At 38.9% G+C, this 24590-nt stretch overlaps 1 protein-coding gene across 2 annotated transcripts; it reads left to right on the forward strand.

The window, feature by feature from the left end:
- Positions 1 to 2240: 2240 nt before the first annotated feature.
- Positions 2241 to 23885, forward strand: IL22RA1 (interleukin 22 receptor subunit alpha 1). Of its 2 annotated transcripts, XM_073572679.1 has the most exons (7): positions 2241 to 2399; positions 5201 to 5333; positions 8892 to 9085; positions 10292 to 10473; positions 13251 to 13389; positions 20173 to 20294; positions 22990 to 23885. In XM_073572679.1, the coding sequence occupies exons 1-7, from the start codon at positions 2357 to 2359 to the stop codon at positions 23764 to 23766; spliced, it is 1590 nt and encodes a 529-aa protein (XP_073428780.1). In that variant the 5' UTR covers positions 2241 to 2356; the 3' UTR covers positions 23767 to 23885. The 2 variants fall into 2 exon arrangements, with proteins under 2 accessions (XP_073428780.1, XP_073428788.1); XM_073572687.1 differs by lacking the exon at positions 2241 to 2399 and having other exon boundaries at positions 5201 to 5526.
- The last annotated feature ends 705 nt before the right edge of the window (positions 23886 to 24590 follow it).

Below are 24590 nucleotides of genomic sequence, written 5' to 3' on the forward strand. Positions count from 1 at the left end.
CGGGCGTTATAAACTTCTGTGAATCACTTGGGGGTTCAAAGTGCTCACCACACATCTAGATAAGTTCCGTGGGGGGTCTAGTTTCCAAAATGGGGTCACTTGTGGGGAGTTTCAATAGTTTAGGTACATCAGGGGCTCTCCAAACGCACATGACACCCGCAGACCATTCCATCAAAGTCTACATTCCAAAACGTCACTACTTCCCTTCCGAGCCCCGACTTGTGCCCATACAGTAGTTTTCTCCCACATATGAGGTATCCGTGTACTCAGGACAAATTGGACAACAACTTTTGGGGTCCAATTTCTCCTGTTACCCTTGGGAAAATAAAAAAATTGGTGACTAAAAGATCATGTTTGTGGAAAAAATACGATTTTTTTATTTTCACGCTCAGGCATTATAAACTTCTGTGAAGCACTGGGGGGGTTCAATGTTCTCACCACACATCTAGATAAGTTCCTTGGGGGGTCTAGTTTCCAAAATGGTGTCATTTGTGGGGGGTTTCCACTGTTTTGGTACATCAGGGGCTTTCCAAACACAACATGGTGTCCGATCTCAATTCCAGCCAAAAACGTCAAATGGCGCTGCTTCCCTTCCGAGCTCTGCCATGCGCCCAAATAGTGGTTTACCCCCACATGTGGGGTATCAGCGTACTCAGGACAAAATGCACAATAACTTTTAGGGTCCTGTTACCCTTGGGAAAATAAAAATTGGGTGTGAAAAGATCATTTTTGTGGAAAAAATATGAGTTTTTAATTGTACCGCTGTACGTTATAAACTTCTGTGAAGCCCTTGTGGGTTCAAAGTTCCCACCACATATCTAGATAAGTTCCTTGGGGGTCTAGTTTCCAAAATGGGGTCACTTGTGAGGGGTTTCCACTGTTTAGGTACATCAGGGTCTCTCCAAACGCGACATGGCGTCCGATCTGAATTCCAGCCAATTTTGCATTGAAAAAGTCAAGCGGCGCACCTACCCTTCTGAACTATGCCATGCGCCGAAACAGTGGTTCCCCCCCACATATCAGGTATCAGCGTACTCAGGACAAATTGCACAATAACTTTTGCAGTCCAATTTCTCCTGTTACCCTTGGTAAAATAAAAAAATTGAACCTGAATTATTTTTTTTGTAAAAAAAAAAAGTTAAATGCTCATTTTTTTTAAATATTCAAAAAATTCCTGTGACGCACCTAAAGGGTTAATAAACTTCTTGAATGTTGTTTTGAGCACCTTAAGGGGTGCAGTTTTTAGAATGGTGTCACTTTCTATCATATAGACCCCGCAAAGTGGCTTCAAATGTGATGTGGTCCGTAAAAATAAAATGGTGTTGCAAAAATGAGAAATCGCTGGTCAATTTTTAACCCTTATAACTTCCTAACAAAAAAAAAATTTTGGTTCCAAAATTGTGCTGATGTAAAGTAAACATGTGGGCAATGTTACTTATCAAGTTTTTTGTGTGCCGTATCTCTGTGATTTAAGGGCATAAAAATTCAAAGTTGGAAAATTGCGAAAATTTTCAAAATTTTCGCCAAATTTCCATTTTTTTTTTTTGGAAATAAACGCAAGTTATTTGAATGAAATTTTACCACTTACATGAAGTACAATATGTGACGAGAAAATAATGTCATAATCACCGGGATCCATGGAAGCGTTTATTACCTCATAAAGGGACAGTGGTCAGAATTGTAAAAATTGGCCCGGTCATGAACGTGCAAACCACCCTTGGGGCTTAAGGGGTTAAGAACATATGTTCCAAAATGCATAAGGAGGTTTATTCCTGGGAATTTCCCATTCCTTTTTCTAGTATTTTTCACTCCATTTTTTTTCAAATTTTTAATATGATCTGAATAAAACCGTTGTTTTTTAACTTACTTTCTCTCTGAACGTGTTGCTATATGCACTTTACTAAGCTTGTTTCCGACCTACTGCCAACACAGTATTTTCTCTGTGCACCGCCTGAGGAATATGTCCATGAGGTGTCATCTACGGTGAGCTGAATTTTCTCTTTTTTTGCACAATGTAATATTTGAGTATAGTCTATGGTCATAATAAATGAAAATTCCAATGTAATATTCAAGCATTTTTCACCCTACATGCACAGCCAGCATGTTGTTTCACAAGACCTGACTTTCAGGTTGAAGATGTCATTAGATCTTGAGTCATCAACCACCTTGAAACAGGAAACTCCCTTCTCACCATAAGAAAAAAAAATCTTTGACACTATACGTTTTCTTACTATTATGATAGAGCGCACCAAGTACAACATGGAATGGAGCTCGGTGTTTATGGTTTCACTTCCCTAAAAGCCAGACTGGGAATACTGTACATCAAAGCTTGATGATTTATGGCTTCTCAAAGTAGATGAAGAAAATATATTTATTCCTGGTTTTCAAATTGATTTTAGGTAAGTGTTTTAAACATATATCATCAAAATATTTAAGGCATAATAGTAAAGAGTTTCCGGAAGTCTAATAAGCATTAGGAAGCATGAAATGTAGTTTGAAGGTAGTTCCTGGCAGTCATGTACATAGTGCTTTAGAAGAACATGAAATAAGTCATGTAGACATACTGTAGAAAATATATACTGTAGACTTATAAGTCGTTAAAAAATATTTATAATAAAACATAAAGGGTTTTCCACCACCTTAATGATCTATCCTTAAGATAGGATAGGTTTTCAAAATTGGATGGGGTCCAACAGCTTCAACCCCCAGAAATCAACTGCTCACAAAGCTGGTGAGACAGGATGTAAACAGCAGATCACTGGGGTGCCAGGAGTCAAACCGCTACCGATCTGATAGGTCATCAAAATGGTGAAAATCCCATTTAGGGGTAGACAACTATATAAACAATACAAGCATATGAAAAAGATAAATCCAGTGATGCTGGATTTTTTTCAAATCTTTGCAATTGAACTTTCACATGTCTCCCTGCACCAGAGGATAAATATATCATGTGCACATTGATCTGGACTGTTATCACTATTTACGTTAGCAATTTTTAACCCCTTAGGGACCAAGCTAATTTTCATCTTCCTGACCAGGCCAAATTTTACCATTCTGACCACTGTCACTTTGAGGTTATAGCTCTGGATCGCTTCAATGGATCCCTCTGATTCTGAGAACCTGAAATATTGTACTTCATGGTAATGGTAAAATTTGTTCGATATGACTTACGCTTATTTGTGAAAATATTTCAATTTTGGAAAAACATTGGAAAACAAATGCAATTTTCAAACTTTCAGTCTTTATATCCTTATACCAATTAGTTATGCTGTTTAAAATAATTAATAAATAACATTTTTCATGTCTAATTTATAGCTGCATCCTTTTTCAAACTTCATTTTATTTTTGTTAGGATGTTGGAGGGGTTAAACGTTTAGTAGCAATTTCTAATTTTTTTCAACAAATTTACAAAACCTATTTCTTTAGTGACCAACTCAGATTTAAATAGACTTTGAGGGGTCTATATTTTGGAAACTCCCCAAAAGTGTTACCATTTTAAAAATTACACCCCTCAAATACCTCAAAACTGTTGTCAGGAATTTTTTTTAACCCTTCAGGTGCTACACATCAATTAATACAAAGTGGAATGAAAAAAAATGTACATTTTATCTCTAGAATGATGCTTCAGCCCAAATTTTTTCACTTTTGCAAGAGGTAACACCTGACCAGTATCTCCTTAGTGTGAACAGGTGCAAGCTGCAACAACTGCACGATATAGAAAAAGAAAACACAGCAGCACTTTGTAAGGGCCAAAATATATAAAAACAGTGTTTTCATATATCTTTGCCCTTACAGAGTGTTGCCTTAAGTCTGGAATCTTAAGCATGTGAAATGCATGCTTGATGGTGTGGAGCTCTGGTGATTGACGCGGCCAACTGTAGCTCACATTTTTGCTGGCTTCTCACGAGCAGCACACTCGACTACGCTCAACATCCAGCAGACTGCCACACTTAGTGAACACAGGCCCTGGTTCTCAGTTAAAATGAGTCAGGTGCATCTAATCAAGACCTAAAGTGCTAAGATTTAAACCAGTTCTACCTGGATTTGCTACACTATAAAAAAAAAAAAAGAAAAGTACCTTTCTCAACTTTTTGAGAACATGTCTTTGAAACCTACACTTGACACTGATTTAGTCTGGTGCTGCTTCAATTTTGTATGTCTGTCCATCTCTTATCTATATATGAACTCGTCTATCTATCTATCTATCTATCATAACAAATGAACAAACCAAAAGACATAATTGCTTGAAAAATTCTCTCAATGATTTATAGTATTATACCCTCTTTTTCGTGTACCCTTTACTCTCTGTAATGCACTAACATCCAGCTTTTATGTCATGATTGGACACGGGTAGGTCCAGCGGACGACACAACTTACAAATATGACAGGATGGAAAAGGGAGAGGAAGGCCCTAATGGTAGAGAGCGAGAAATGGGACACCAACTTGTGTATGTCCCTAAGCTCCCCTAACACCCTAGTCGGGTCCTTCCTCCGGACGCTGTTACGTGTCTGGTCTCTGATTGTTACTTCAATATACCCTTGCTAGTGTACTGGCCAGCAAGGACTTTAGCCTCACCTCTGCAGAAGATAACACACATATGAAGTGACAAACATGGGACCGACAAAGAAAAAGGAAAAAATATTCAACTTCAGGCTCTGCTGCTTAGCTCCAAAGCAACAGAGAATATGGCACCAGGAATCTGCACTTCCACAGCAGCAACACCACCAAAACCGGAGAGCTCCAAACCCCTAGCTGGTCTGCACAGAAGTAACTCTATTACCGACGATCAGCTGATGGTCATGTGACTATTTAAAGGAAGGTGGGAGTGGTTACCAACCAACATCAGCTGACCAACCTGAAAGAACAGCCAGCAAGAGAGAGACATTAACTCTTGTTGGACTAAATGGAAAAAACAACATTTAAATTTCAGCAGAACCAGAGCTGCCACTAATGTCATAATGAATTGTGACACTTTTCAAATATTTCATGTAATTTAAAGTATTCAAAGAATGATATGTTACAATGAGACCAGAAATATATAATGATTCTAGAAATAGAGTTTACACATCAGCATTGAGGAAAAAAATTAAAAGTTATAATTTTTAGAATGTTGTGGAAAAAAAAAAACTTTTCAAAGGCCAGAATGAGTATCTTTAGAAGATTATATTACTTATAATGTTAACATGTTTCCTATTTCAGTGCATAGTTGCAACTGTTGCCTAAACTTCAATAACTACAATGTGACCTTTAATGCAACAAACTTTCAATTCATATTGCACTGGAGCAAACATGACTTGGCTCCAGATATATCATTCAATGTCCAATACAAACGGTAAGTCACCATGCTTTCTAAAATGCCTTAAAAGTGTTATGGGCAGGTATAAATTTGAGTCATAATTGTGTCATTTCCACCTATTCTACATGCATTTGGCCTAAACTGTGTCTTTTATGGAGACCACACGTTTTTCTTGTCACATTACAAATCTGGCGAGCAATTTGTTTCAAGCGGAGATGATCATCTTTAGGTAAGAGCACACAACTAAGATATTTTATTTGTTAATAATTTTAAAGAATTTAATCTTTTCTTAATCAATTTGCCAAAAATTAGTCAGCAAATACATTGACAGTGTCATATATATTTTTTATTTTTAGAACAATTCTATTAATCAAATTCATGAAAAATTTGCTTTTTAGTTAATACTCAGTCAGTTGCACAAGCAAATATGGCCAAATATAAAAATATCAAGAACTATGTCAGCAAAATAAACATATTAACTAAACTAATCTAACTATAAAAATCATTTATAGTACTATTTGCATATTTGTAAGACTAGGTGCGCATGGCGGCTATGCCCAATTTGTCAGGAGCTTTTCCTATTGCATACTGTAATGTTCACGTTGGCCTCCATTAATCAGGTCAAAAGTGTGCTCCCTCTTGCTAGTAAGCATCTGCATACCATTTTCTTTACTGTATAGAAAAATGCTTGCACTTTTGTATCATACAGAGGGCCATACTTATATGCGGTTCACATTTCTTTACAAGGGGTACATATGGTGAACGCAAACCTTGGCATCCATCCTGACTGTAACAACTGTTGGTTACATATCTCCTGGATGTATATGCCCGACACTGTGCACAAATACAATGTGTACCTAGTAGAGATGAGCAGATTGTTTGCAACTTTAATTTGCCATCTTGGCCACACACTCCCCAAAAGTTTCTAATTTCTCCGAAAATGCATGTATAACGCTCTTACATTTTGTGCAAAAAAAGAGAGTGAGAGAGAGTTTTTGTTTCAATATAATCTGTATAGTTTGTGCTCCCAATAATATCTTAAAATACAGATAGTGGCCACCACTGTACAAAGTATGATAGCTTCAGGAAATTATCGAAAAACATATGGGGTTCACGAAAAACAACTTTGGCCCACTCTCAAGCTTCAGCAGTGTGGGAAATTATAGCAGAGAAAGTTCTTTTTTTTTTACATCATCAAGAATCAAATTTAAAAGTTTTCAAATTCACCTGGAACCTCAAGTTCCAGCAGGACATTGGTTGGGCAACACTCGGCTGGGTGTCCTCGAGCCGGTGTGGTGCGGCTGAGGGCACGTGGTGGAGCTGGTGTTGCAATCATGTACAATGGGTTTTGCAACACTCGGCTGGGTGTCCTCGAGCCGGTGTGGTGCGGCTGAGGGCACGTGGTGGAGCTGGTGTTGCAATCATGTACAATGGACTCTTCATTTACCCCCCCTCCTTTTGCTGGTGGTTATGTTTATGGAATATTTCTACGTTTATGGATAAAATGTTATTGCTTGTTTGGTGTTAATAAACGGGGCTGCTGTGGCCTTTTACATCCAATGTCACACAGTCGTGTCTTATTTAAGTTAAGAAGGGGTAAGTGTGGGTTTTGGGAGGGGTCATTACAGTGAAGCCGTCAGTCAGACTTTCCTAAGTCAAGTTCTTTTTTTTTTACATCATCAAGAATCAAATTTAAAAGTTTTCAAATTCACCTGGAACCTCAAGTTTCAGGAAACTCGACTCAAAGTCGACCATCCACGGATTGATCCGCTCATCTCTAGTACCTTGACTAATTAAAACAATTCAAACAACAAAATGGGCCTAGATAAATGGCACTTCCAATACAATATGTCATCCAAAAAGATCACGGAAGCACATAGCCATAAAAATAGCACCGCTTTATTGGAATCAATACAAAACACATACATATACAATCTTAAAAGGAGATGAATAACCAATAAAACACCACGAGGTACATATGCAATGCAAAAATAGTGCACCTAGTGCTGGCAATAGGAAAATCCCCTTTGAGGTATCAACAAAACTAGTTGTTCAAAAGTATAGCTGCTTCATAAGAATGTCAAATGAAAAAACCTTCAATAAATGTATAAATACACCCAAACCACAATGATATTATATATAGTATAATTGAATGTGTCTCCATCCATCAAGGAATGGACAGGGCCTATATACTTCAAAAATTACAGGGGAAATGCTTAAATATTATATAATATAAAAAATGCCTCCATAAATATATATACCTAAGTCGTATTATATCCCAGTGGTATGGTTAAGGTTTTACATCCATCACAAAAAGAAACTGATAAATCAGGTGAATTTTCAAACCAGTAGATAAAGCAACTCAAATTTCAATGTGTAGTACAGAAGGTAACATCATAGTAGAATGAGCTGCAATTGCAGCCAGAAAGTGGCACACAAATAGTTAATGGTACCTATGCCATACAGTTAGATAAAATTGCTGCATATGCATTGTAAGAGTAACCAAAGTGGACTCCATAAGAATCCTGCATAGCATGGCTCCCATTCCCTGAGTTGATAATGCCAGCCCAGTAAGACACAGAGTAAATAAAGCATACGACCTTGAGATGTTTTAATCCCCAACGCGCGTTTCGCGTGAGCTTCGTCCTGGGGGGTAAGTGGGTTGTTTCTGCCCAGTTGATTCTTCGGTTTTCCATTATGTCTATGACATCACATGATTAAAAACTGACTAGCTGAATCCTTCTAAGCTCTATGTAGAAACAGGAGGTCAATTTTCTCTGCTTATGTCGCATCAAAAGTCCCTGGCATGGGTGGTGGAGGAGGCAACAGCTGAGTCAGGAGTTGAAAAGGGGAATGAGTGATATAGGGACAAGATACTTTTGGGTTTCTACGTAGAGAAAAGAGAAGTATTTACTGAGAAGAAAGGCAAAATTAGCAATTGTAAGTACACGGTGCTATATAATATGATGATTGCAATATATTAAGAGAATAGAAACGTTTGTTAGTGCCTGTTTAATGAATTAGGCAAGGTGCGTAGTGGTATGCGCCACTATATACACCTTGCCTGAAATCTTACTCCAGCCACTGTTGGAGTAAGATTTATGGCGTTTGCCAGGTGTCATGAATTTGCCAAAACGTTGCCACACCTTCTCACCCCTGCTTTGACAGTGTGGATGAAGCTGAGGAGAGAATGCCATCAAAACACCAAAGTCTAATTTTTTTTACTTCTCACAAAATCTGCAACTTTTCATCTTTTATGAATTGTCCCATAGACTGTCCACCTATTCATTCAAAATTGGCAGGTTTAGCTGACTTAATTTTCTGTATAGAGGCCTGAAGAAGATCTTTGTATGAAGACCAGAACTGCATTCACTCATACAATACAACCTAAATAAAAAGTACACTTGGTGAGGCTATATCTATTAAACTTGCCACTAGATATGTGTCGTGAACAATACGTTGATTTTCTTTTTTGTTCTCTTCTTCTCTATATATAATAATATATACTTGTTTAAAAATCCAGAATATTTAAGAATTCGACAAAATCCTAAATCATGTCTGGAGTTTCTAAGTATTGTTACTATAATTTTTTAGATATGGCCAAACAGAGTGGTTGCTGCAGCATGGTTGCCAAAATACCACCAGAGTACACTGCAATTTGACAAATGCTATAATAGGTGATGTAGAAGAATTCATGGAAAACCAATATTTTGGAAGAGTTATGGCTCTCTCAACAAACTGCACTTCTGACTGGGTAATATCAAAAAGACTGAACCCAAGAGATGACAGTGAGTATTTTTAAGAAGAAAAATATGTTCATTTGTGAAGGAAACTTTAATATATTTCGCTATACACTATAATGACGGACATTCCTTAGTAAATGTCTATTGCTCTTACAAAAGCAGATTAATAACCTTGCAGATATTATATATTTGGCTAACAAAAATAAAAGTAATGGAAGTAAATAGCAAGTTCTCAAGACACGTTAGATCTTTTCATTAGGCATGATATACAATAGCAAAGTGTCTGAAGAAACACAAGTAACAGATAAAAGAAAGCACAAATAATACATGTATTTTATTAGATGTCTCATTATACCATGCCTAGTAAAGATTTTAACCAACAAATAAAGTTGCACTCTGTAGCGCTATAGCATGCAAGCATGAAATATATGATATATGAATTGGATTAATGCTCTAGAAAATAGGAAAAATTGAGAATGCATACAACATAAATTGGTCAATTCATGTGTACTCTGCAGCCAAGATAAGGCGATTCTCTTTGCTGGGTTCCTGCCTAAGGCCAGGATCACACATGTGAGAAACACAGCAGGATCCTATCTACTCCTATCTACCCATATAATGTAGGCATCAGCCTAAGAGAGGATTCATATTAGGCCGGGGTCACACTTGCAAGAAACTCGCACGAGTCTTGTGTCTCAATGCCCAGCCCTGCCGCCGGCACTCGGCACTGGAGTGTGCTGCTGCATGTATTTCTATGCAGCTGAGCGCTCTGGTCCGAGTGCTGGCGGCAGTGCCGGGTATTGAGACGCAAGACTTGTGAGAGTTTCTCGCAAGGGTGACCCCGGCCTTAGGCGGGTTCCCAGCAAAGAGAATCGCCTTAGCTTGGCTGCTGGGAACACATAAATTGGCCAATTTATGAGCTAAGTATTCTCATTTTTCTAATTTTCTATTGCAGTGATGCAATTCAAATGTCATATATTTCATGTTTAAATGCTATAGCACTTCAGAGTGCTACTTTATTTGTTGGTTATGTATGGAGATGGCTACTCTTAGTAAGCACCTTCACACACCTGATTTCTGTTTGGAAGTAACGGTCAGTCTTTTGTTATAAGTAAAGTTTTTAGGTATGATTTAGCCTTATACTCTATTATATATAATTGTATGTGAAGGATATATGACTACATGACTATTATATTTTTTAAGAAATGACCACTATCTCTGATTAAGATTTTTTTTTGTTCCTCTCTGCAGCATATTTGATTTTACCAAAGCTAAACTATATTCAGCATGTGAATTCAATAACAATTCTCGTGTCCACTCCTTCGGTGCCAAAAAGGGGTAAAAACAAGTGGCCAATAACAGTGGAAGATCTTTACAAAAATGATCGTTTTGAATACCATTTGAACTTTTTTAACCCTGAGAAACAAGACACAGTAAGTTGTATTTCTACTACTACAGTAGCTATAGTTACAATCTGCTGGAATGAGAGGATGTCCAATGGCCACTTCACATTTTGGCATCACTTCTTGATTTTTATCTTTTCACACTTTAATTATTGATACAGCCAAAAGCATAGCACTAAGAATACTGAGCCAGTTGCTCTTTTTATTTTGCCGTCCTACTGTGAGTGTTCTTTACTCGTCTGCTTTCTCTTCAGCTTTCTATACATTACTTGCTTAGTTCCTGCCACCATACTGTTTTCTATTTATTAAGCTAACTTCTACTTTCAGACCTTTTGCAGTGGATCTGTCAACCGTTTTTTTGCCATGTAATCTGACCGCAACATGATTTAGGGACATACAGTATATTCTGATTCCAATCACTTAGTTTACTGTGTGTAGCAGTTATGATAGAATCACGTTTTTCTATGCTGCACATCTAGCAGAGCTCAATTGTTCGGCTGTGTATACCATTATACCCTTACCCACACTACAGCTTTCTGTGTACATTGTATAGTGGCAGAAAACTGAGCATGGTAGGACTAGGAGGCACAAGGCCAGTTGTCCTGTAGTGATAATCTCCTGCTGATAAAACACTGATTGTATACAACCAGCTACAGTAAACATAGTAAGCGATACATTGCTGGAATCAGGGTCTACCCCCCTACATGATTTTTCACTTAGATTACATAGCAAAAGCCTGCTGACTGATTACCTTTAAAGGGAACTTGCCAGAAAGATTGGGGTTACTAAACCACTGGCATGAAAATTTTCATGTATTGATAGTAGCAGCAACTGTGACTAGTTACAGTCAAAATCACAGTCAGTGATCACGAATGTGCCTTCATTGACACCTGTGAAGTCAAGACTAGCAGTCCCGAGCAGGGTATTGATCAATTGGTGGTAGTGTTCTAACTTTACTTCCTTCCTTCTATCAATCGGGACATATCCAGAAAGGTATTTACAAACCATAATGTATTTTAGCGCTGCTAATAAATTCCATTTAATCCCTTCAACACATTACCCATGTATTTCTTAGTAAGTATCTCAGTATTTCTCTGCTTTTATTATTCCATACCGTACTTGATCTGATCGGTGCACAGTTATGGATATAGTTGCCATCTACAACTGAAAATCTGAAGTGATTCTATTGTCTCACTATTCCAACTCTGCACAACATGCTCATGCGGCGGCCGAATCTTGTTGTGAAGCCCAGGGAGCTGCCTGAGAGATGCCGCTCCCTCCTACCTAACTTCAAATGTATTCTGACACTGCATTCATGTACTGATGGTGGTTCTGGTGCTGAATTCATGTGCTGGCAGTAGGTATGTTGCTGCTTTCATGTTCTGATGGTGGTTTTGGCACTGCATTCATGTTCTGATGGTGGTTTTGGCACTGCATTCAAGTCCTGAGAGTAGTTCTGGCACTGCATTCATGTGCTGATGGTGGTTCTGGCACTGAATTCATGTACTGACAGTGGTTCTGGTGCTGCATTCTTATGCTGACTATAGTTCTGATCTTGTACACATGTGGCAATCCAAAATGTGCTTCATGGCTATCTTAAAACTTAAAAATCCTCATAACTTAGAATTTTGAGATTATGAAGAGGAATTGGAAAAATTCTGCTTAGTTTCTGCTGCAAAAACTCAGTGAAAGTTAGTGTATGGGATTGGTCACACCTATTTTTGGAGCATAAACTGAACAGAATCTCTCAAAATCCTCCTCAAATACTCAAAACTTGGTTCTGGTGATGTATTAGTGCACTGATTTGTTGTTCTTGTGATGTATTCATGTAAATACCCTTTACATTTTTTTGAAGCCCTTGAGATTGGTTCAGCGTCGCATGGCGGCCCTTGAATCAAAAAATGTTATGTACCTCTGCTCTGTCCCATAAGATTTGCTAAACTACCATTTGGTTAGCATATCCAATCAATAACTAAGTTATAGTTTTCTGAAACTAACTCAATAATGCTATTTTTTTCTGTGACATTTAATGTAAAATTGGCCACCACAGCAAATTAGAGAAACGACAATAATTTAGAATTTACTAGTATATGGAAAATATTTAATTTTATGGGAACATCATCTTTAAATGATCAGTGTACTTGTTAAAGGAAAACTATCATGCCCCCAAATGCTATTAACCTGCAGAATATAGGGTTAATCCGCAGGTTAATAACATTACTATGCTATCCAGCCATCTCGTGAAAGTGAGGCTACTGGGAAAAAGTGAAGTTTATTCCTCCCATAAACTGCCGGCTTTAAATCATGGAGGCGTGCTGTCATGTCTAAAGTTACCGGTCAGTAGACAGCGACCAACAACTGTAAGCACACCACAGCGTTTTGATTACCAGCTGTGCCCGCAGTGATGTGCTGCAGAGTGACCTGTCAATCAAAGTGCCAGGCATGCTTACAGCGTCTGCTTACTGTGTCACCTATGCCCTATCAATAGGTCATTCAATTCTCATAACTCTACCGGTCGGGCAATGACCCAAGAAGAACGCCTTATCCAAGTTTTTAGCTATAACAAGACAATTGTTTGATTTGCTTGTCTCTGTTTTGTTTATTGCATCATTAAAATGGTTTTCTTTGTCCAGACATTAATTACCCTCAACATAGGAAAATTCTAATATTCTCAGATACATACTGAATATTTACAGAACATATATGATAAATGATTTTTTGGCATATTTGCTTTCTCAGTGACTGTTGGTGACTAATGTGATTAGACTTATGTATATACATGTGAGAATTCCTTTCATTAATTTCAGTGGCAAAAAACCCAGACGGACAGAACGTTTGAAGTGTCCGGCTTGTCCTCTGATAGCGAATATAATGGAAGTGTATACGTTTCGATCGGTAATGACAGGAAAAGTGCTATACAATATTTTATGGTCAGAACCCTCCCAGGTAAAATATTATATATATTTTTCCTCCCATATTTGTTATGTTATTATGGGGAAGATAAGCAATTGTATTTCCTATTTCTACCAATAAAATAGAAACAGAGTTTAATCAATCGTTAGGACATATATACATTATAGAAGAAGGTTTTCAACTCATAACCCCAAGTAAAGCCAGAACTCATTGATATGTATAACTATTGCTGCAAGCTATCGGAGCTAGAATATTAAAGGTAGACTGGTAAGTATGGGGGAAAACTTGGAGCATCATCTGCTATTAGGGACTTTATAGGTCAGCCTCTAAAGAGCCTAATATGGCTGCCCATAGAAAGCAACCGACTGTACCCATCTGCCAACCACAAGTGGAGAAGGTATTTGATTTAGTGCCATTTTCATTTTTTATCTTATCTGCATGGGAGACAGACGGACATTATAATACAAAGTTGTTTTCAAATGAATAACCCATTTTCTGCTAAGGCTGCATGTCTCACCTAAGGAAACAATGTAACATTACTACATAACTTTAATACTGCCACAGATATCAAATACATACAAGGAGCGGACTTCTAAAGAATGTAATATAAATAGCTTGAAAAATATGTTGCTCAGGCCAAACAGCATTTTTTCACATATGGAAGCTAGGACTGTGTAAGGCACTTGGTCCACTATAAAATGTTACCTTTTTTTGTAGAGCTCAAATCATGCGGGAGATATAATGGGGGGCATTTCAGTGCACTTAAAAAATGAAGTCCAAGTAAATTTTAACATACGAGTTTGACACCCAAATTATTAAACACTTCCACCATTAGTCAAATTAGATAAATTAGTAAGTAATAATAATATAATAATAATAATAAATTTTATTTTTATAGCGCCGACATATTCCGCAGCACTTTACATTTCAGAGGGGATTTGTACAGACAATAGACATTACAGCATAGCAATAATCACATACAGTAGATTATAACAAATACCAAGAGGAATGAGGGCCCTGCTCGCAAGCTTACAGTCTATGAGGAAAGAGGTAGACACGAAAGGTGGGTGGTAACAGTTGCCCTGATTGTATGGACCAGCCATAATGTTAAGTGTGTGACAGTACAGACACAGAGGGCTAATGGATGCATACAGCATGTGGGAACATGATGCGGGAAATCTGGTTATGGTAAGACTTTTGGCTGTGCCACACAGGGATAGATTAGGTTAATGTGTTGAGGTGATAGGCCAGTCTGAATAAATGTGTTTTCAGGGCACGCTTAAAATTGTGGGGATTGGGGACTAATCGTATTGACCTGGGAAGTGCATTCCAAAGAATTGGCGCGGCACGTGTAAAGTCTTGGAGACGGGAGTGGGAGGTTCTGATTATTGAGGATACTAACCTCAGGTCATCAGCAGAACAGAGGGCGCGGGTAGGGTGGTATACTGAAACAAGGGAGAAGATGTAGGGTGGTGCTGAGCCATGGAGGGCTTTGTGGGTGAGGGTAATAAGTTTATACTGAATTCTGGAGTGGATGGGTAGCCAGTGTAATGACTGGCACAAGGTAGAGGCATCGGTGTAACGATTGGTGAGGAATATGATCCTGGCTGCAGCATGCAAGACAGATTGGAGAGGGGAGAGTTTGGTAAGAGGGAGACCGATTAGAAGAGAGTTACAATAGTCAAGGCGAGAATGAATAAGAGAAACAGTAAGAGTTTTTGCAGAGTCAAAAGTAAGAAAAGGTCGAATTCTAGAAATGTTTTTGAGGTGCAGATGACAAGAGCGAGCCAGTGATCGAATGTGGGGGGCCAAGGAAAGCTCGGAATCAAGTATGACCCCCAGACAGCGGGCCTGTTGCTGGGGAGTAATAGTGGAGCCACCCACAGAAATAGCAATGTCGGGTATAGGTACATTAGTAGAGGGAGGAAACACCAGGAGTTCAGTTTTTGACAGGTTCAGTTTCAGATATAGTGAGGACATGATATTAGACACAGCGTTTAGACAATCGCCGGTGTTTTCTAGAAAGGCTGGCGTGATGTCAGGAGAAGAAGCGTATAATTGGGTGTCATCAGCATAGAGATGGTACTGGAACCCAAATCTACTGATTGTTTGACCAATAGGGGCAGTGTACAAGGAGAAGAGGAGGGGGCCTAGAACCGATCCTTGGGGGACCCCAACAGTAAGGGGAAGGTGAGAGGAGGAGGAACCGGCAAAAGATACAGTAAAGGAGCGGTCAGAGAGATAGGAGGAGAACCAGGAGAGAACGGTGTCCTTGAGGCCAATGGAACGGAGCATAGTGAGGAGGAGCTGATGATCCACAGTGTCGAATGCTGCCGAGAGATCCAAGAGAATTAGCATGGAGTAATGACCATTTGATTTAGCTGTTAGCAGATCATTAGAGACTTTAGTGAGGGCAGTTTCATTGGAGTGTAAAGAGCGGAAACCGGATTGGAGAGGGTCGAGAACAGAGTTTTCTGAGAGCTAGCGGATAAGACGGGAGTGGACCAGGCGTTCCAGGAGTTTAGAGATGAAGGGAAGATTAGAGACAGGTCTATAGTTAGCGGTACAGTTTTGGTCGAGGGATGGTTTTTTAAGTACAACCTGACATTAATTTTTAGACTGTGGCACATTTATTAGCCACTTGAAAGTGTCACCCACTGCACTGGGGAACACTGGTGCAGCTTCCACCAATTTACTTAAGAGATGAACAGAAAAGTGACCATAGACTAATACAGGAAGCGATGAAGTAGAGCTCCTTCCCCACAAACCACGGAATACTGCTGCACCTATATGTAATGTTGGACTATATCCAGAGGTGTAGCTAGGGTTTTGAATCAGGGGGGGGCTAAACTTCTGAGTGGCTCCTAACAAGGTAACCTTGATTACAACTGCGTGACGCACCCTAATAGTGGATGTAGGAGAACCTCAGCAGATGAACACGCTGTTTCTGAAAACAATCTCTATACAATGACCAACACTGATATTACCGCCATATGGCCAGTGGTAGATACCAGTCCTACAGAACATATAAGCGATCACCGCAGACTTACAGATAATGACTTAAAGCTGACGTTGGTTCTGATGGAATCGTTCACTTTTGACATATTTTTCATCTGGCCCAAACCGACATGACAACTCCTCCAGCCACGACTCGGCTACAGAGATTACAAGAAAGACACATTTCAATTCTCATATTTTCAGCACTCTCCCCAATGGGACTATTCTCAACCTGCACCAACTCCTAATCCTGCTGATACCACAATACTGAGCCACTGCTTCCATATGTGTCCCCATTGCTACACCTGCTGTGTGGTTCTGTGTGCCCTCTAAATTATAAAGCAACCCTGTAGGATATAGTAATGCTGGGTGCAAGTGCCCTAGAAAACAGTGCCCACATGTTGTCCCCTGGAAAGTAATAATGCCCTCTGTGTGCCCCTTTGACAGTCACAGTAACCGGAGTTCCCCTATAACAATAAGTGTCCACTTTACATTTAATAATGTCCCGAGTCTCCCCCTGTACAGCTCGCCTATACACAGTATGATGCCCCCTCACTGAATATATACTGACCCCTTAATATCCCCCAAACTATTTAATGGCTCCAACGCTGTATGATGGTCCCCTCACTGTAATCTCCACACTCTAGGATGACCCCCTAGATAGCCTCCATATAGTATAATGCACTAGATAGTGCTCAATATAGTACAGTGCACTCCCCATAGGCATACTCTATATTATGTAATGCACCCCCATAGGCAGACACTATATTGTATAATGCACCCCGCATAGGCAGACTCTATAAAGTATAATGCACTCCCCATACACAGACGCTATATTGTATAATGCACCCCCATAGCGAGACTCTATATAGTATAATACACCCCTAATAGGCAGACTCTGTAGTATAATGCACCCCCTATAGGCAGATTTTATAGTATAATGCACCCACCCATAGGCAGACTCTATATAGTATAATGCACTCCCCATACACAAACTGTATATTGTTTAATGCACCTCCATAGCGAGGCTCTATATAGTACACCCCCAATAGGCAGACTCTATAGTATAATGCACCCCAATAGGGAGACTCTAAATTGTATAATGCTCATATCATAGGCAGACTCTATATAGTATAAAGAACCTCCCATAGGCAGACTCTGTTTAGTTTAATGCACTCCCCATACACAGACTCTATATTGTATAATGCACCCCCATAGCGAGACTCTATATAGTATAATACACCACCATAGGAAGACTCTATATTGTATAATTCATCCCCATATGCAGACTGTAGTATAATGCAGCCCCCATAGGCAAACTCTATATAGTAAAATGTACCCCCATAGGCAGACTCTATATAGTATAATGCATCCCCATATTGAGACCCTATATTGTATAATGCATCCCCCATAGGGAGACCCTATATTGTATAATGCATCCCCATAGGAAGACTCTATATTGTATAATTCATCCCCATATGCAGACTGTAGTATAATGCAGCCCCCTTAGGCAAACTCTATATAGTAAAATGTACCCCCATAGGCAGACTCTATATAGTATAATGCACCCCCCATAGGGAGACTCTATATTGATAATGCACCCCCAATAGGCAGACTCTATATAGTATGCTGCACCCACCCAAAGGCAGACTCTACATTGTATAATGTATCCTCCATAGGCAGACTCCATATAATATAGGCCTGTATAGTATAATGTACCCCCATAGAAATAACTAAATACAATACTCACCTCTCCTCCTCGTTCGCCCACTCCTCCGAGCGCCCACACATCTCTGGACAGCGGGCGCCGAGTAGTGACATAATCACAACCGCTGTCAGTGTCTGCATCAGGGACGTCAGACGCTGAGAGGGGGATGAAGGGAGAGGGAGCGTAGTGCTCCCACTCTCATCAATACTGTCACCTGGTATTTACAGCAGCACTGTGGCATTGCTATATATTGCACAAGCGATCGGAAGATCGAAGGTTCAAATTCTCTAAGGGGACTAAGAAAAGTGAAAAGCTAAAAAGAAAAGTTTTTAAAAATATAGAAAATAAAAGTCACCTTTGCCTCCTTAACCCCTTAGTAACAGAGCCAATTTGGTACTCAATGATCAAGCCAATTTTTACAATTCTGACCACTGTCAATTTATAAAGTTTAATCAGTAGCAAAAAAAAAAAAAATCCATCACCAAAAGGTTGGACTCCAACGAACTTTATTCCAGAATCTTCGTATAAAAGCATAGACAACCGGATTAAGCATTTCAGGGCTAAATATGCCCCTTAGCCATTTTTCTACTGTCGGTTGTCTATGCTTTTATACGAAGATTCTGGAATAAAGTTCGTTGGAATGCAATCTTTTGGTGCTGGATTTTTTTTTGCTTCTGATTTAGATTTTCCTGGGATGGCAGCCATGCACAGAGTGGACAAGTGAGCTGAAAAAGACTTTTCCATTTACTTTGTAAATTTATAGCTCTAGAACAATTCAACGTATCCCACTGATTCTCAGATTGTTTTTCATGACATATTGTACTTCATGTTAGTGGTAAAATTTCTTCGATATGAGTTGCGTTTATTTATGAAAAAACAGAAATTTGGCAAAAATTTAGAAAATTTTGCAATTTTTAAGCTTTTAATTTTTGTACCCTTAAATCAGAGAGTGGTGTCACACAAAATAGTTAATAAATAACATTTCCCACATGTCATATTTACTTCAGCACAATTCTGGAAACATAATTTATAAGGGTTAAAAGTTGATCAGCAATTTCTCATTTTTCCAACAAAATTTACAAAACCATTTTTTTAGGTACCACCTCACATTTGAAGTGAGTTTGGGGGAGTCAATATACCCAAAAGTGACACCATTCTAAAAACTGCACCCCTCAAGGTGCATAAAACCACATTCAAGAAGTTTATTAGCCCTTCAGGTGCTTCACTAGAATTAAAGCAATGTGGAAGGAAAAAATGAACATTTTACTTTTTTCACAAAAAATTTACTTTGGAACCATTTTTTTTTTATTTTCACAAGAGTATCAGGAGAAAATGAACCAAAAAATTTGTTGTGCTATTTCTCTTGAGAATGCCAATACTCCGTATGTGGAGAAAGCTACCGTTTGGGCGCATGGCAGGGCTTATAAGGGAGGGATCACCATTTGACTTTTTGAGCGCAAAATTGTCTGGAATCAATGGTGGCATCATGTAACGTTTGGAGACCCCCTGATGTACCCAGTGGAACCCCCCAATTCTAACTCCAACCCTAAACCCAACACATCCTTAACCCTAATCCCAACCATAACCCTAACCACAACCCTAACCAACACACCCCTAACCCTAATCCCAACCCTAACCACAAACCTAACCCTAACATATCCCTTACCCCAATCCCAACCCTAACCGTAATCCCAACTATAACCACAACTCTAGCTTTAGCCCAACCCTACCTTTAGCCCAACCCTAACCCTAGCACCAACCCTAACCCTAGCCCAACCCTAACCCTAACTTTAATCTAACTCTAACACTAACTTTAGCCCAACTCTAACCTTAATGGAAAAATGGAAATAAATATATTTTTTTATTTTATTATTTTTATCTAACTTTTTTTTATTTTGATCACTGTGATAGGGTCTAGGGTTTAATGAGAGAGATATATGTACACTTTAAAAATTTCTATCTCAACTCACGTAATGGTTGATTTTATAGATCACTTACAGATGCAGTAAATTATTATTTTCAGCTATATAAATGGTGCAAATGTATACAGAACATTTTTGCATGCTTTACTATGGTATGTTTTTATATGTATGTATATTTTCTGTTTGCAGATTATTCATTGGTCATGTTGATTACCTGTCTGATTGCTGTTTTTGTCACCATCTTGGGTGGTGGATTACTTTTTTTCAGCTGTAAATACATAAAACACCAAGTGAAAACACCACATTCTTTAGTGAGTATACTCCAGGGAAATACAGCATGAATCTGTTATATGTGATACAAATATTTGATATTAATTCATGTATAAAGCTGTATGGTAATACTGATGAAATAGTGGGAAATCCTGGCACAACTGGTTACAAGGGTTAAAGGGAATCTGTCAGCCGGATTTCACCACCACACTATTTTACGGTTTGTGTATAGACTTTCGGCAAGTTAGTTTGGGTCAGGAGACCTGTGGTCGGTCTGGGCTTTGTGGTCTGTACGCAGACTGTATAACACAGACTTGTGAATTTAGACTGTCATCTGACAGCTCAGGAGATCTAGTCATTGCATTGTCACAGAGCATCATGTGTTTAGATGTTTTCCAGGGCTACTTCATTAGAAAAAGCCGTGCTTATGTCATCGATGCAATAATACATGAAAGCAATAAGTCATATTCCCTCTGTCTGAACAAGACACATATTCTTCAGATTGTTACATTCTTGTGCAGGTCAACTATACATTCTTTACAGAGAACTTGAACAACTGGAGTTTTTGCATTCAGAATTTCTATTTTATTACTTTTTCAAGCCATTCCTACTGAACATTGCAGCCAAAATAAATGCTACAATTTAGCCACTCAAAAGTTGTCTTTAACAGGCCCCAAAGGTTATTTCTGTTTTTCTACTGGTTTTCTAAGAAGCAGTTTTGACTTTTATAATTTCCAATATCCTTATCGTTTTTTTTGGTGCAGAAGTGTCGCAATTTATTATTTAAAGAGGTTGTCCCACAATCACAACATATTATATTATCATTCTTGAGGTCTCTCAAACACAGGAAGGGGGATCTCGAATCCCCTGTTTGTAAGAAGTGAAGGCCAAGCATGTGCAGTGCCAACTCCATTCAAAGTAAAGGTCATTGGCAGGTAATGACTATACATGGCCATTTTTGCTAGTCCCATAGACTTTGAATAACGTGGAAGTGCATGTGCTTCTTACCTATGGATGTACCAGTGATGGAACCCCCAGCAATCAGAAATGTATCACCTATCCTATGAATAACTGAAACAATGTAATGTTGGGACAACCAATTAAGTTCACTTGACAATTTGAATAACATGATTCTAGTTGAAATCTATGAAAGGGCACCCATTTTTCTTCTGAAGGATCCCCAAAAATTTGATAGTCTGTAAGGGTCCATTTACACTGCAATATTATCATCATTGGGTATTCAAAGGAACACTCATTTCATGATAATCTTGCAGTATAAATTGGCTGCCGAACACCTGATTACTGAACAAAACGCCGGTTTGTCAGGTGACCTGCTCTTTTCTGCTGCACAAAAAATTGTTCTCGGAGGCACATTCTCCTGTGTAAACAGGACTCACGCTGCAGAGAACAATGTCAGCATATCATTTACCGCAGTCTCCATGTGTAAATAGGCTATTAAAGAACCACAGATTTGTGAATATTTACCAATTGGTGGTTTAATGTTGCCAATTGATTCTTTCAGACTAAAGGGCATGTCACACTAAGCGATATCGCTAGCAATATTGCTATAACTTGTGACGTTATAGCGATATTGCTAGCGATATCGCTGTGTGTGATACTTAACTATGACCCGCTCCCCCGCTGGTTATCGCTGATCGCGCGAGAACGTCCAGGACCGCTTCTCGTCGTCAGCTTCCTGCGGCGCTTCCTGTGGAGATACGAGCGACGCGTGGAGCCGGGCGGGAGGACGCAGGATCGCCTGGTGTGACAGGTAAGTAGCGACCCCCGTACCCAGCGATGTCGCTAGTGAGATCTGCCTGTGTGGCAGCTCACTAGCGACCACTTAGCGATGTACCAGCGATCCTGACCGCGTTATATCGCTGGTCGGGATCGCTGGTACATCGCTAAGCGTGACAGTACCTTAACCCTAAGGTCACGATCACACATTGTGTGGTTGTTGGAGTTTTTTACCTCAGTATCTGTAAGCCAAAATCAGGAGTGAGTGATAAATACAGAGGTGGTGACATGTTTCTATTATACTTTTCCTCTGATTGTTCCTCTCCTGGTTTTGGCTTACAAATACTGAAGTAAAATACTGACCAAATACTGAACATGTGAATGTGGTTTACAATTAAGAGGTATAATAATGTTGGCACTTGTGGGGGACAAAATATCTTGGAAAAAGTAGATTTTCACATGTAACTTTGTATAAAAGCTAAAATGATTTTCAATGACCATCTGGCGGGTCTTCATTCATGGTGATTATCTTGGAAGATGTTACGCTAAGCCTTGTGTTCAATTGGCTGCTACTTGATCAAGTAATAAAAAAGTGGGTAATGAAGTTGTCATCCAGGGGTGTGACCATAAATCAGCTGGAATATCTCTGCCTAAAACTACCCTAAATACGCTGTTGTGTGCTTTTGTAATGTTTTTCACATTTTATCCAGCTAATGACCTTGCTCATTTTTTAGACTGAGCCTAGATTATTGTCAGAGCATATCTTAATTAATGACATACAGTATATGAATTATAGAATCTCCAAGTAAAATTACATGATTGTGGGAAGTATGTATCTTCCCTGCATAATCTCAAGAATAAGCCCCAAAGGATGAGTGATGTCCTAGCACTTTATTTGTGAAGTTTGCCTACACTTAACTTCCACAATTAAAGCTGATATTCAAACAATATTCTCAAAGTTTCATCAATTATAATATCATTAATGTATTCATTATACAGGCTTTCAAGAAATCTACAACTCTGCCTCTAATGATCCTGCCAAAGGAAAAGGTGATAACCTCCTGTACTGTGGGATTTTGTTCATCTACATTTGTGGAAAATTATGAGCAAAAAGATCCAAAGACATCAAGAAAAACCTGTCAAGAGATATCTGGGAATTCACAACTACTAATGTATGTAAGTCAGTCACATGGTGGTACAATACCAGGACAGGATTCCACAGGGGACACACCAAAGTCATATTGTCCGGTGAAGACTTTTAGCAGTCCAGTCTCCTCAGTACATTACAGCGAGGTGTTAGACAAGACAAGAAGTCATGTGCCATATCTCCAAAATACTACCTCCTATTTCTTCAGCAAAGTTTCTGAAGGAGACTTCCAGAAGAACACTCAACAAACTTTTATAGACAATGACATTGATGTGTCCAGTTCTTTTATAGATGATCCCTTCAAATTCAATCTGCTCTCCTCTTTATGTAGTGAAGAGTCAACTTCTGTTCTCAACAGCATCAGCCCACTGGAATTAATATCAAGTGTTACCGTAAGGGATGATGGAGATTCCACTGCCCATATGGAACAGACTAAGGGGGATCGACCAACGTTACAATCAGACTTATGTTTTGATGGTTATACATGTAACCAGATGGAGGAACACAACTCACAGCACAGTTTACTAGGACATGGTGGTAGCTCGTACGTTTTACAAAGTCCTGTAGAAAATTCCTCAACAGATGCTTTGGACAGAACAAATGTATACAAAAAGCAATGCGTTCTGTAAATGTTCTATAGACTCATTAGGATCATGTAAAGAAAGTGAGAACAAAAATAGGAACCATCACTAAATAACTATTGGGGAACATGTAACATAATAGCTATTAATAATACTGTATATTAGTATATAGAAGTTGTGTGACCTTGATACTACTTGATTAACTATGAAGAAATCACTGTGTTTTATATATGTAAAGTGTGTATATATATATATATATACAGTATATATATTTATATATAAAATAAAAAAAATAGGCAGCACTCCAAATTAAATGTGAAAAAAGTGGATACTTTCCTGATCCTCAGGAGGCGACGTTTCAACGGTGACCCGTCTTTATCATTGAAACGTCACCACCTGAGGATCAGTAAAGTATCCACTTTATCACATTTAATTTGGAGTGCTGCCTATTTTTTTATTTTATTAACTCGGCTGTTTGGACACTGCTGAATAGGTTTTGCACCAGTTGTATAATTTTGGTAGTGCTGCCCTTTTTTTATATATATATATATATATATATATACACTCACTGGCCACTTTATTAGGTACACCTGTCCAACTGTGTGTTAAGACTTAATTTCTAATCAGCCAATCACATGGCGGCAACTCAGTGCATTTAGGCATGTAGACATGGTCAAGACAATCTCCTGCAGTTCAAACCGAGCATCAGTATGGGGAAGAAAGGTGATTTGAGTGCCTTTGAACGTGGCAAGATTGTTGGTGCCAGAAGGGCTGGTCTGAGTATTTCAGAAACTGCTGATCTACTGGGATTTTCACGCACAACCATCTCTAGGGTTTACAGAGAATGGGCCGAAAAAGAAAAAAAATCCAGT

The sequence above is a fragment of the Dendrobates tinctorius genome, unplaced genomic scaffold (assembly GCF_039654945.1).
Source record: "Dendrobates tinctorius isolate UK_male_01 unplaced genomic scaffold, ASM3965494v1 ptg000007l, whole genome shotgun sequence".
Classification (NCBI taxonomy): Eukaryota; Metazoa; Chordata; class Amphibia; order Anura; family Dendrobatidae; genus Dendrobates; species Dendrobates tinctorius.